This window comes from Idiotropiscis lumnitzeri, chromosome 12, assembly GCF_059441095.1.
Source record: "Idiotropiscis lumnitzeri isolate Australia: NSW breed Sydney's pygmy pipehorse chromosome 12, RoL_Ilum_1.0, whole genome shotgun sequence".
NCBI classification, from domain to species: Eukaryota; Metazoa; Chordata; class Actinopteri; order Syngnathiformes; family Syngnathidae; genus Idiotropiscis; species Idiotropiscis lumnitzeri.
Genome location: NC_142402.1, coordinates 1,567,894 through 1,582,513, shown reverse-complemented (window position 1 = coordinate 1,582,513; position 14,620 = coordinate 1,567,894). Strand labels below are relative to the sequence as shown.

At 45.3% G+C, this 14,620-nt stretch overlaps 1 protein-coding gene across 3 annotated transcripts in view; it reads left to right on the top strand.

The window, feature by feature from the left end:
- Positions 1-14,620, top strand: part of LOC148325152 (phospholipid phosphatase-related protein type 4-like) — a 235,487-nt gene that overhangs the window by 120,878 nt on the left and 99,989 nt on the right. For all 3 annotated transcript variants that reach the window (XM_088311140.1, XM_088311142.1, XM_088311141.1), the window contains one exon: positions 3,424-3,559. In XM_088311140.1, coding sequence (XP_088167266.1) covers positions 3,424-3,559 — 136 coding nt within the window. The remainder of the gene's footprint in view (positions 1-3,423; positions 3,560-14,620) is intronic.

The following is a 14,620-nucleotide window of genomic DNA, read 5'->3' as shown; positions in this document are numbered from 1 at the left end:
ACAAACCGGCCACAGTACGTGAGGACACAGGACTGTGTGTCTGACGTGCTCCTTTGAAGCACGGGAGCGCCGCAGGGAACTGTTCTGGCTCCCTTCCTGTTCACCCTCTACACATCGGACTACAAATACAATTCCACAACCTGTCACCTGCAGAAGTTCTCTGATGACTCTGCGATTGTCGGCCTCATCACTGACGGAGACGATCGGGAGTACAGAGGGGTTACGCAGGGGTTCGTGGACTGGTGTCAGCAGAACCGCCTCCAAATCAACGCTGGGAAATCCAAAGAGCTGGTGGTGGATTTCCGCAAGCGTCTGTACTCTCCACCTGCACCAGTGAATATCCAGGGAACAGACGTTGAGAGGGTCTCAACTTACAAGTACATGGGTGTTCATCTGAACAATAAACTGGACTGGAGCGACAACACAGACGCTCTCTATAGGAATGGTCAGAGCAGACTCTTCCTACTAAGGAGGCTGAGGTCCTTTGGCGTTCGGGGAACACTCCTCAGGAACTTCTATGACTCTGTGGTTTCATCAGTCATCTTCTATGGAGTGGTCTCTTGGGCAGGAGGCATCTCGGGCCGGGACAAAAAGAGACTGGACAAACTAGTGAGGAGGGCCAGCTCTGTCCTGGGCTGCTCCCTGGACTCTGTGGACTCAGTGGGGGGCAGGAAGATGACGGCAAAACTGTCATCATTGCTGGACAACCCAGCCCACCCACTCAATGACATTCTGAGAACACTCCACAGCTCCTTCAGTGATAGACTTTTACACCCTCGCTGTACCAAAGAGAGATTTCGCCGCTCCTTCCTCCCGACTGCTGTCAGACTTTTTAACAAGAACATTGGGTCAGGCCTACAAACGGGAGGGCATTAGTGCAATTGTGCAGTCCTAGGATGCAATATACACTACTACTGTACTTTCAGCCAATGGTGTACTTAAATCTTGACCAATGATGTATTTTGTTTACCATTACAGTATTCTTATAACAGTACTTCTATCACTGCAGTATTTCTACCATTGCAGGACGTTCACCATTACAGTACTTTTATCATTGCAGTATTTCCTATCATTGCGGTACTTTTACCATTACAGTACTTTTATCATTGCAGTATTTTTCTATCGTTGCAGTACTTTTACTATTACAGTACTCTTACCATTGCAGTATATTTTATCATTGCAGTACTTTTTACCATTACAGTACTTTTATCATTGCAGTATTTTCTATCATTGCAGTACTTTTCTATCATTTCAGTACTCTTACCATTACAGTACTTTTATCATTGCAATATTTTTATCATTGCAGTATTTTCAATCATTCAGTACTTCTTTCAGGCATTAGGAGTGTTTCCTTACACTTAGATACGTTTATACTGTGTATATTTGCATGCTTTTTATGAATGTCTGCTGCTAATGTCATACATTAACGGCTACATTACGCGGCCGACTGTGTGATGTATATCTTTCCTGCTGTAACACCTCAAATTTCCCCATTGTGGGACATCTTTATCTTTATCTACCACAATTGCTGCCTATGTTTTCACCGGGTGTTTTATGCCTGGTGTAACAAGTGTCGTTGAGACAGGTTTTATTATAGTTCTTACAAAAGATGGGGTTTGTAGGGTAACTTCTACAGGTTGTGTCTGCACAAACATGACAATGCCTGGACATATAAAGGGCATTCTGATTCTGATTGTGACATTGATGTTCACTATTACAGTACTTTTACCATTGCAGTATATTTTATCATTGCAGTATTTTCTGTCATGCAGTGGTTTTTATCATTACAGTGTTTCCCCCTCTGTATAATGGACAGGCATTAGGAGTGTTTCCTTACACTTAGATACGTTTATACTGTGTATATTTGCATGCTTTTTATGAATGTCTGCTGCTAATGTTACACATTAACGGCTACATTACGCCTGTGTGATCTATATCTTTGCTGCTGTAACACCTCAAATTTCCCCATTGTGGGAATAATAAAGGACATCTTTATCTTTATCTTTATGGGCTTGCTGTACTGAACTTCCATCGCAGCACATCCAGTTTAAAATACCATTTGATGGCCAAGCACACTGCTGATGCCAATTCTCCAGCCCCTTGTCAAACCCAGGCATCCATGGAGAATTTGCGACAGAAACCGACGGACGGATCAACTAAAAAGAGACTCACCGAAGCCATAGCTAATTGGGTGGCCACTGCGTGTTAGCATTGTGGAGGACAAAGGACTGACTGAAATACTTAGCATTCTGTGCACTTAAAATTGTCTTCGAGATACACCATTGCAACCCGCATTCATGACTTGCAGGAAGCGGAGAAGGCGGAAGCAGTCGCGCTCACCGCGGTGATTACTGGACTCCCTCGGCGTGGAGCCTATTATTTTGACCCATTTCATCTGCTCTTTGTCAGCATTTTATAGTTCTTATATTACTCCAATTTGATCCCTTAGAAAGGCTGTTGAGATGCTATTTTGTGTGACTCTGTGTGAGACGAATTTAATGCTTTGTTTTTTCAATTAAAAAAAGTATTTGCATAAAAACAAAAAAATCAATTCTCATATATTAAATGTATTACAATTCAGTAAAATATTGGGACAAAAAAATGGGAGGGATTTTTTTTACAATGAATAAAATGTGCGATTAACTACGAGTTAACGAGTTAATCAAATAAATATTTTAATCGCTAGACAGCACTAATACATATATATATATATATATATATATATATATATATATATATATATATATATATATATATATATATATATATATAATTAATCACAAAAAATTCCATGATTAATTGTGGATTAATCACATTTTCAACTATTTTTTTGCAACGCTTGGAACAGATATATACTTGAATAATATCTTGGAATTGATGCAAAATCACAAAATATGAAGTACATTTACAATCAGAATCAGAATCATTAAAAGACTGTTGTAATAGCTTTCTTTGATTCTTGAATACAATCTAAATGGAGACACCTTTACAGGCATTTTTCTTCGAAACATTTCTCAAAACTGCCCACAACCGCCACACTCCAGCATTGTTGGCTTGCAAGGCCCAGTTTTGTTCTGAAACCTGCTAAAGATGTACAGCTAATATGGCGCAATATTTGCTTAGTATGCAAATTATTTTTGAAGTAAATCAAACTGAGTTAATTGAGTTAAAATATGTAACTGAGTTAAAAATGTTGGATTAATCACCCGCGTTAACGCTTTAATTTTGACAGCCCTAATATATATATATATATATATATATATTGCAAATAGCTTTTATAAATTGAATGTAATTAATGTTCAAACTAATTAATGTTTTTTTTAGTTTTTTTTTTTTTTAATAATCTATCATTTTGAATCTGAGAGCTGCAACAATGACTTAAAACATGTTGAGTATAAAGCATTTCATTCATCCTTTGTGCAGGGAATTTTTGCAGTTGGAAGTTTCCAGCCCGGGCAAGAGAAGTCAAAAAGGCAACCACTTCTCTTCACATTAAAGAAGCCTCCCTCCTCTTCTTTCCACAGCGTTTGCGAATCAGATGTGAACAACAGCCGCGAAGGTAAAGAAACTTGTCTTTTGTGCCTGTATATATGACACAGATCACCCCAATCATCAACACATGGAACAGTTCGTTCAGTTTATCTAATTTCTGACAAGTTTCAAAGTAGGAACTGAATCCAATTGCACAATGCTCAGACAAGATATGTATATATATGAGAGATATTTGAATGTGGTTTTATTAAAAATGTGATGGGAGTCCCGCCGGTTGTGACGTCATCATCATCCGCGTGACATTTCAGAGTGACGTCCTCACCATGCAACAATTTCAGGTGACATCACCATCGTGTGACAATTTCCGGTGATGTCATCGTCGCGCTGCAATTTCAGGGGTGTGTCGCCAATATCCGGGTTATCAACTTTAAAAAATGGCTCGTTTTGCCTGAAGTAAAACAAAATCATAAGAAAGATTCATCCTGTGGCTGAATTTCTTAAGAAAAGATTTAAATTTGAGGTATGGAGCTGTTTTTTCTGCCATAACAATGATGAAACTTTGGATCATTTGTTTTTCCTTTATCCTATTTCTCAATGCTTTTGGACTGATTTGGAAAATTGACTGTTATTGAAAATTAATAACATTCCAAAATTTAATTATTTTCTCCATGTATGATGTAGAATTTTCTGTTTCTGAATTGATGAACATGATGTTGTTGTTGGGGAAATATCGCATACACTGTGCCAAATGGAGAAATAGTCAGCCCTCCTTCCCAGCATTTATCAGAATCAGAATCAGAAATCCCTTTGTCATTGTACTCAAGTGTGCAACGAGATTAGAGAGCTCCCCTCTCCAGTGCAATACAACAATAATTCAGATGAATATATAAATTAGATAAATAAGAGAAGAGTTAGTGCAATGGAAAATAATACTGAATAGGATATATAAAAAGGTAGGGGTGGTCGTGTGTGTGTGTGAGAGTTTAGAATGGAGATGGCTCTCGGAAAGAAACTGTTTCTCAGTCTATTGGTCCTCAATTTGATTCACCTGTAGCGCGTGCCAGTGGGCATCAGGTCGAACAGGTGTGAGTTTGGGTGGGTATTGTCTTTGACGATATTGAGAGCCCTGCTGAGGCACCGGGCGGTGTAGATGTCCGACAGTAAGGAGAGAGGGCAGCCAATAATCCTTTGCGCTGTTTTGACCGTCCTCTGGAGCGTCACTCTGTCCGCCCCAGTGGAGCCGCTCTACCAGGTGGAGACACAGTACGTCAGCAGGCTCTCGATGGACGAGTGGTAGAAGGCCAGCAGCAGCTTCCTGTCCAGGTTGAATTTCCTGAGGACTCTCAGGAAGTGCAGACGCTGGTGGACCTTCTTTACCACTGCTGTGGTGTTGTGTGTCCAAGAAAGGTCATCGGAGATCTGTACTCCCAGGAACTTGAACGTGTGGACCCTCTCCACACACACGCCTTCGATGCAAAGGGGGGGCGGCACCGTCTTGTTCCTCCTGAAGTCGATGACGATCTCCTTTGTTTTTGCAATGTTGAGTTGCAGTCTGTTGTCCTCGCACCAAGCCGTCAGTCTCTTGACCTCCTCTCTGTAGGCTGTCTCGTCACCTTCCGAGATCAGACCGACCACTGTCGTGTCGTCAGCAAACTTGACGATGGTGTTGTTACCGTGGGCCGGGCTGCAGTCGTAGGTGTAGAGGCTGTATAGGAGAGGGCTCAGCACGCATCCTTGAAGGGAACCGGTGCTCAGCGTACGGGTGGAGGACGTGTAGGGGCCGAGCAACACAGTCTGGGGTCTGTTGGTCAGAAAGTCCTTAATCCAGATGCGTGTGAGGGCAGGGAGGCTGAGAATGTCCAGTTTGGCGACGAGGATGTCCGGGATGATTGTGTTGAATGCCGAGCTGTAGTCCACAAAGAGCATCCTTGCATAGCTCTGCTGTTGCAGAGCAGTGTCGATGGCGTCCTCAGTGGATCTGTTAGCCCGGTATGCAAACTGGTAGGGGTCCAGAGTGGGAGGAAGGCAGTCCCTGATGTGCTGGAGAGAACCAGCCTCTCGAAGCACTTCATGATGACTGGCGTGAGAGCAACAGGACGGTAGTCATTCAGGAGGACTGTGGGTGACTTTTTGGGGACAGGAATAATGGTGGAAGTTTTCAAGCAGGAGGGGATGACTGCTTGAGCCAGGGAGCGGTTGAAGACCCTGCAGAAAACATGTGTCAGTTGGTGGGCACATGCTCTGAGGACCTTGCCTGGTATTCCGTCGGGTCCAGTAGCTTTCCTGGGGATGGCGGCGCCCTGTTCGGCGGCGGCTACATCGGCTCGCAACAGTTTTGGACATCTTGGTCAAAATGCTCAGTCTTCGACTCAGTTTTTGATGGCGGACACAGTCAACTCAAACCGCAGATTAGCATATGATCGCAGGTTTTTGCAGGATATGCGATCATCCAGAAATCAAGTGCCCGTTGCTACGACCACTCTGGAGTGGTTACATAGCCTCGGAGTGCTACGCCGACAAGACCCAGCGGCCTACGGAGCAGCGGAGCAGAGAGGCAAGCGTAGGCGATGTGACCGGAGGAGGAAGCGGGGTTGTCGGGCTGGCCTAACAGCTAGGCTAAAGGCTAAACCCTTCAGAACGCCTCTCCCATCCATTTTTCTCTCCAACGTTCGCTCTCTGGACAATAAACTGGACCATCTACAACTGGAGCTAACATCGAACCGCGAGATGACGAACTGCTGCGCTATAATTCTGACGGAGACATGGTTAAACTCATCAATCCCGGCTGACGCTGTTAGCATTGGGGGGCTAACTGCATTCCGTGCTGACAGGAGCGGCGAACTCACCGGTAAGAACAGAGGAGGCGGACTATGCATTTATACCAATAACAACTGGTGTAAAAATGCTAGGATAATCTCGAATCACTGCTCACGGGACATTGAGCTTTTGACGGTGATCTGCAGACCCTTCTACCTCCCCAGGGAGTTTACCGCTACTATCGTTACTGCTGTGTACGTGCCCCCCAGCGCTAATACAAAGGAGGCAATGGACGTTCTCTACCGAACTGTGAGTGAACTGCAGCATGCTTACACTGGAGGCATTTTCATTGTTGCTGGAGACTTTAACCAGGCCAACATGAAAACAGTTCTCCCGCATTTCTACCAGCATGTGGACTTTGCTACAAGAGGAAGGAACACATTGGACTTGGCCTACACAAATATCAAAGGAGCATACAGAGCAGCCCCCCGCCCCCACCTTGGCTCATCAGACCACCTTTCTGTTATGCTAATTCCTGCATACAAGCCCCTGCTGACCAGAGAAAAACCTACAGTGAAGCAGGTGAGGGTGTGGACTGAGGGGGCAATGGAGGCACTACAGGACTGCTTTGAATGCACAGACTGGGACATGTTTAAATCGGCTGCCACCTACAACAACAAAATAAACATAGATGAGTATGCCATGTCTGTGTCAGCCTACATCAGTAAATGCGCAGAGGACGTCAGCAACACCAAAACCATCTGCAGCCGTGCCAATCAGAAGCCCTGGATGACTGCTGAGATACGCAAATTGCTAAAGGCACGGAACCTTGCCTTTAAATCTGGTGATGAGGAGGCACTGAGATCAGCGAGGGCCAACCTGAACCGTGCTATCAGACTAGCAAAGCGATCTCACAGTCAAAAAATCCAGGACCTTTTCCTCAGCACAACCAACACCAGGGATATGTGGAAAGGCATTCAGGCCATCACCAGCTACAAGCCAACCACCCCCCCAGTGGGGGACACTGGCATGGACTTCCTGAATGACCTCAACAACTTCTTTGGGAGGTTTGAGGCACAAAATGGCACCCCTGCAGTGAAAGCGGTTCCACATCAGGACGAAAGAGCACTCCTCCTGGACTCAACTGACGTGAGGAAGACCCTGAAAAGGGTCAACACACGGAAGGCCCCAGGCCCTGACAACATTCCAGGGCGGGTCCTTAGGGAGTGCGCCGATCAGCTGGCTTGTGTCCTAACAGACATTTTCAACACCTCGCTAGACCAAGCCACGGTACCATCATGTTTCAAGATTGCCACCATCATCCCAGTGCCAAAGAAACGCCAGATCTCATCATTGAACGACTACCGGCCCGTTGCACTGACTCCTGCCATAATGAAGTGCTTTGAGAGGCTGGTTAAGGAGCACATCACCTCCAGTCTCCCCTCCTCACTTGACCCCTTTCAGTTTGCCTACCGGACAAACCGCTCCACCGGGGATGCCATCTCCTCTGCTCTTCACCTGAGCCTGACACACCTAGAGGAGAAGAACACCCACGTGCGGATGCTGTTCCTGGACTTCAGTTCAGCATTCAACACCATCATCCCACAACTCCTGGTAGACAAACTGAGACTTCTGGGCTTCAACACCCCCCTGCGGAACTGGCTGCTGGACTTCCTCACTGACAGACCCCAGTCAGTGCGGCTTGGTCAGAACACCTCCAATGTCATCACCCTCAGCACGGGCTCCCCCCAAGGTTGTGTCCTGAGCCCCCTGCTGTTCACCCTGATGACACACGACTGCGTCCCTAGGTCAGCCACAAACCACATCGTGAAGTTTGCGGACGACACAACAGTGGTGGGCCTCATCAGGGACGACAACGACCTGGCCTACAGAGAGGAGGTGGAGCAGTTGGTGGGCTGGTGCAGAGTCAACAGCCTGGTCCTGAATGTTGACAAAACTAAAGAGATCATTGTCGACTTCAGGAAAAACCAGTCCAACCATGCCCCACTTCTCATCAACAACAAGGCTGTGGAGGTGGTCAGCAGCACCAAGTTCCTAGGGGTGCACATCACAGACAAACTCACCTGGTCTGTGAACACTGCATCACTGGTGAAGAGGGCACAGCAGCGCCTGTACTTCCTGCGGAGGATGAGGAGAGCCCACCTGCCCCCACCCACCCTCATCACATTCTACAGAAGCACCATAGAGAGCATCCTGACTAACTGTATCTCTGTGTGGTGTGGAGGCTGCAGTGCCTCCGACTGGATTAGTGTGAGGAGGGTGGTGAGGACAGCAGAGAAAATCATCGGGACTTCTCTCCCCTCCATTCAGGACATTGGCCAGAAGCGCTGCCTATCCCGAGCCAAAAACATCATTAGGGACCCCTCTCACCCCCATCATGGACTGTTCACTCTGCTAGCCTCTGGGAAGAGGTACTGCAGTGTGCGGTGCAGGACCACCAGGTTCTGCAACAGCTTTGTCCCCCTAGCCATTAGACTGTTAAACGGTCAATCACACATATAGTAAGCCTACCCAGCTGTTACCCCCCCACTTGCGTGTTTGCACTCTACAAACTTTCTATTTTTTTGCACTGTTGTACATAAAATCCCTTTTCTAGATTCCTACTCAATACGACATATTTATATCGGTATATTTAAGGAAACTGTGCGGGTCAGATGTATCGACATTTCGTTCTGTATACATGTGTACAAGAATGACAATAAAGTATATCTGAATCTGAATCTGAATTAATAGCCAGGAGCACGCGCCTCACATTGTGTTCCTCTCCGGTGAGTGGGGGGGAGTTGAGGCATGAAGTGCGGGGGTGTGACGGTTGGGGCGAGTCAAAGCGAGCGAAGAAGCAGTTAAGCTCCTCTGCCAGCGATGCACTCGGGTCTACAGAGGTCGTGCTGCTGCCTCGGAAGTTGGTGATGCTCAGTAGACTCTGCCACACCTCCCGTGGTCTGTTGCTGGCAAGGTGGGACTCCAGCCTCCTCTTGTAGTTTCCCTTGGCTAGCTTGATGCCTTTGCTCAGGTCAGCACGAGCCACCCTGTACTGGGCTTTGTCGCCTGACCTGAAGGCAGCGTCACGGGCCTTTAGGAGAGAGCGTACCTGGCTGAACATCTAGGGCTTCGCATTTGGGAAGGTCCGTATGGTCCTGTTTAGGGACACAGTTTCCATGCAGAACTTGATGTAGTCCAGTACACAATGCGTGTAAACATCAAGGTCCTGATGATCAGAGGTCCCAGTTGGTGTCTTGAAAGCAGTCCTGTAATTCACTCATGGCGTCATCACGCCAGGTTTTCACAGTCTTTGTGGTGGGCCTGAATCTGCGCCTGAGAGGGGTGTACGCAGGTGCGAGCTGCAAGGACAGGTGGTCTGACTGGCCGAGGGGGGCGATTGGGAGGGCCCTGTATGCGTGCTTGATGTTCAAGTACACATGGTCGAGAGTGTTGTCTCCCCTCGTTGGGCACTTGACATGCCGGTGGAACTCTGGGAGTACAATTGGCCTTATTAAAGTCCCCCGCTACTATGTGAACGCCATCAGGGTGGGCCCGCTGATGTTTATTGATGACGCACGCGAGTAGCGAGACCGCCGTGCTAGTGTTAGCGTCGGGAGGGATGTAAACAGCTGTGACGATCACTACCGTTAGCTCCCTTGGGAGAAAATAAGGCCGGCATTTAACGGACATGTACTCGATGTCGGGGGAAGAGTGCTTCTGAACGATCGTGCTATCGCCGCACATGTTCTCATGCACGTAAACACAGAGCCCCCGCCCCTGCTCTTACCGGTGTCCCTCGTCCGATCCGCGCGATGAAGCGAGCGCCCAGCCAGCTGGATGTTAGCGTCGGGGATGTTGGCGTGCAGCCAGGATTCCTTGATGACCATCACACTGCTGTCTTGCACATAGCGGTTTCCCAGGATTTGTAATCCCAGATCGTCGATTTTATGGACCACGGATCTGGCGTTGGTGAGGTAGACTCGGCAGTGGTTGCCTGTGGGGCTGCCGTCGCAGCCGTAGCAAGACACCGGACCTGCAGCCCCGCTTCTGCTTTGTCTCTCTCCGTCGCCTGCGCCGCCTCCCGGTCCCGATGACAACCCACGGTGAGCCGGGCGGCCTCGCCAGTTCATCAGGAATTTTGCGATCATAGCAAAATTTCTCTGTGATGGTTATTTCGCATCGACATCCAATGTCCACGATGTCCTGGCGGGTATATCGATGCTGTGCCTCAGTTGGTGCCAATAAGACCAAGCAAACACAAATAAAAAGCAATAAGGAGCACTGGGAGGGAGAGCCGTTAGCCGCCATCTTGGAAAAAGAAAAAATTGACTGATTGATTGACTTTAAAAGGTTGAATTGTATTCATTAATTATGCTCCCTTCTTTCCTTTGGGATAGAAATGCTGAATTTTTTATGGGGGGTTGTTTTTTCACTTATGAATCCCCTTTTTTGTTTTTGTTTAATTTCTCTATTTTGGTTGACATGCTGTTACTAAGTTATCGTCATTCCCGATCCCGCCCTAATCACGCCCGTCTTCCAGATGGAGTCCGTTTCAGGCGCCAATTTCCGGGTTAACGGCACTTCCGGCCTCTAGCTATATTTGGACATCCGGGCGATGATGTCACCCCCCACACCCCTCTGTAAAGAAGCAAGCCTAAACCTGTTCCTTCCAAACATGCCCGGTCATGTCTGGGTTGTCGTCACCCTTCCTCTGCCCATATTTCGGCATCCGTGCTGAGACCAGGCGACATCACCCCCACCCCTGAAAAGGAGCAAGCCTCAACCTGTCCTCCTCGACACAAGTTTCATTCTCCCCACCTCTGACACCCAAACCCCTGAGCCTCCCCCAAGTCTCAATTCAGTTTAAGAAAAGCCCAAATCAAGCTCCAAATTTTCTAGCTGAAGAGCCAGACCTCGACCTGAGAACACCTCAACAAAATGAAGACGATCAGATCAAGACACACCAACACCCTGAACGCCACACCGAGAAGGGTAACACCAATCAGGGCAACTAACTGCATCAATAACAACATTAAAGATGAAGGACCTTACGATCAAACAACTGAAATCTCCACAGGTAATCGATCGACGCGATGACACAGATATATATCTATAAAATGTAACTTTATACTAAATGATTATATTTCTATAGAATGTGTGTTTCTATGTATCAATAGATAGATAGATAGATAGATATGTACATTAACACAAAACATAAACAATATTTCTAAATTCACATATATATATATATATATATATATATTATATATATATATATTTATATATATATATTTATTTTATATATATATTTATTTATTTATAAAACATAATTGAAAAAAAGGATCTTTCTATTGCAGATAGCGGAGTGGAGGAACCTACAAACGTCCATGATCTGACTACGGTTACAAACGATGTCACTGCAGAGACCCCTCCAACTACCCCCTCAAACCGTGTTGAGCCAATATACTCAGTATGGTATGGGAGAATCCAGGGTGCCGCGATAACCCCACCAGCATCATATGAAGCTTCATACGATGATGACGAACCCACATATGGAGGGTGGGTCCGCCCTGACACCCCGAGAACACCGCTGACCCTCTGTGAGATGTCGATCCACAATACACAACCCCTTGAGCACATACAAACACAACATCAACACGATGAATTAACAAATGAACCAACCACATCAAATGAACCCGAGCACATGCAAATGCAACAATACGATGAATTAACAAATTAACCAACTGCACCAGATGAACCCGACCGAGCACATGCAAACCCAACATCAACACGATGAATTAACCACCCAATCATCAGAGGATTCAGATATACAAAGCGGAAGACATCAGGTAATCATACGCAACTGTTTCAATAATACAGAACTCAGGGTCTCCCTGAACATACCTCCCTCTGATGATAACTTTAATTATGCAACATTATACACAGATATCAAGAGTTTAATAAATGAGCAGCTCGATGTAGCAATGTCGAACATATCTCCTGGGGATATGATTCAATCAGTGGTGGTAGGGGAAAATGTAAACCAACATTAAGCATTTCGCATGACAGATGACCCCAATGTGACTGCAAACGCGGTTCAAAATCTGCTCGATCAACTAGTACAAAAAACGCAGAAATCTGGTTTGATGGACAACTCGAGTTTGTCATCCAAATTGTAAATCAGGGGTCTTCAATCCTGTTCCTCGACACACACCTGAGCGATCGTAATCTAGCTTCTACAGACCTTGCTGATTATCTAATCATTTGAATCAGCTGTGTGGCAGCAGGGAGAGATGGAAAACCTGCAGGACACCGGCCCTCGAGGAACAGGATTGAGGACCCCTGTTGCAAATGATAAACGAGGAGGGGTTGGGCAAAAACGCAGACTAGAGGATCTTCTGGATCATGAAATCATTTGTACATACCTGTCGATCTGCTGAATACTAAACTGTGTTTTGCTACCTCGCTAGCCTTTTTAATGGATAATTCCTTGACAGTACAAGCAGCCTTTCAACAAGCACTTGAGTATCAAAAAGCAGTGGGTTTGGATGAAATGACCCCAGTCGGGTTTAATGATATTCATAAATTCGAGACACTTTTGAGATATAAAACTGTGGTTCTATACAGAAAAGAAGGAGAACATGGTCCGTTCCTTCATTTCGAGACAGATTACCCTAAATCCCCATCCTCCTTGGTGTTGTTTTTACAGAAACAACACTTCTGTGGTGTGAAAAACCCAGAGGTTTTGCTAGGTTGTAGTTATTTTTGTTATTGTTATAAAGGACATAACAATAACAATCAACATCAATGTCACAATCAGAATCAGAATGCCCTTTATATGTCCAGGCATTGTCATGTTTGTGCAGACACAACCTGTAGAAGTTACCCTACAAACCCCATCTTTTGTAAGAACTATAATAAAACCTGTCTCAACGACACTTGTTACACCAGGCATAAAACACCCGGTGAAAACATAGGCAGCAATTGTGGTAGATAAAGATAAAGATGTCCCACAATGGGGAAATTTGAGGTGTTACAGCAGGAAAGATATACATCACACAGTCGGCCGCGTAATGTAGCCGTTAATGTATGACATTAGCAGCAGACATTCATAAAAAGCATGCAAATATACACAGTATAAACTTATCTAAGTGTAAGGAAACACTCCTAATGCCTGAAAGAAGTACTGAATGATTGAAAATACTGCAATGATAAAAATATTGCAATGATAAAAGTACTGTAATGGTAAGAGTACTGAAATGATAGAAAAGTACTGCAATGATAGAAAATACTGCAATGATAAAAGTACTGTAATGGTAAAAAGTACTGCAATGATAAAATATACTGCAATGGTAAGAGTACTGTAATAGTAAAAGTACTGCAACGATAGAAAAATACTGCAATGATAAAAGTACTGTAATGGTAAAAGTACCGCAATGATAGGAAATACTGCAATGATAAAAGTACTGTAATGGTGAACGTCCTGCAATGGTAGAAATACTGCAGTGATAGAAGTACTGTTATACTGTAATGGTAAACAAAATACATCATTGGTCAATATTTAAGTACACCATTGGCTGAAAGTACAGTAGTCGTGTATATTGCATCCTAGGACTGCACAATTCCACTAATGCCCTCCCGTTTGTAGGCCTGACCCAATGTTCTTGTTAAAAAGTCTGACAGCAGTCGGCAGGAAGGAGCGGCGAAATCTCTCTTTGGTACAGCGAGGGTGTAACGGTCTATCACTGAAGGAGCTGTATAGTGTTCTCAGAGTGTCTTTGAGTGGGTGGGCTGGGTTGTCCACCATTGATGACAGTTTTGCCGTCATCCTCCTGCCCCCCACTGAGTCCACCACTGATACAAGAAATGCACCGTTTGTGGATTTAGCTACTACAAGGCCAAGACCAGACAAACATCAAAACATGTATGTCTAGTAGTCAAATACCTAGCATGTAAAACACCTTTGAAAGATGATGTAACTCAAGATCGCCTCAATCGAACTCAATCACTCTCTATACACAGACACAGCCTCATCTACATTGTCAGCGATGTGGAAACACCTCTAAAACTGGGTCAATATCTCGTGATCTGACTGATGAATTGGATGGTGACAGCATTTAGGATTTTGTTTCAGCTGGTCCTAAAAGCTATGCCTATCAAACTAGAACAGTAAAAAGTCAAAGGCATCACACAGACACACAAAAGCGGTCAAAACATCAATTTTGATAGTGTCACTTCGTGGAGTGGTACAAAGACATGACACAGTGGAACGAGTCCACAAATGAGACGCACAACACGTGGACACTTGAAACACCACAACACAGCTTTGACCACGACAAAAAGGGATTTCAACTCAAAAATACTTTAT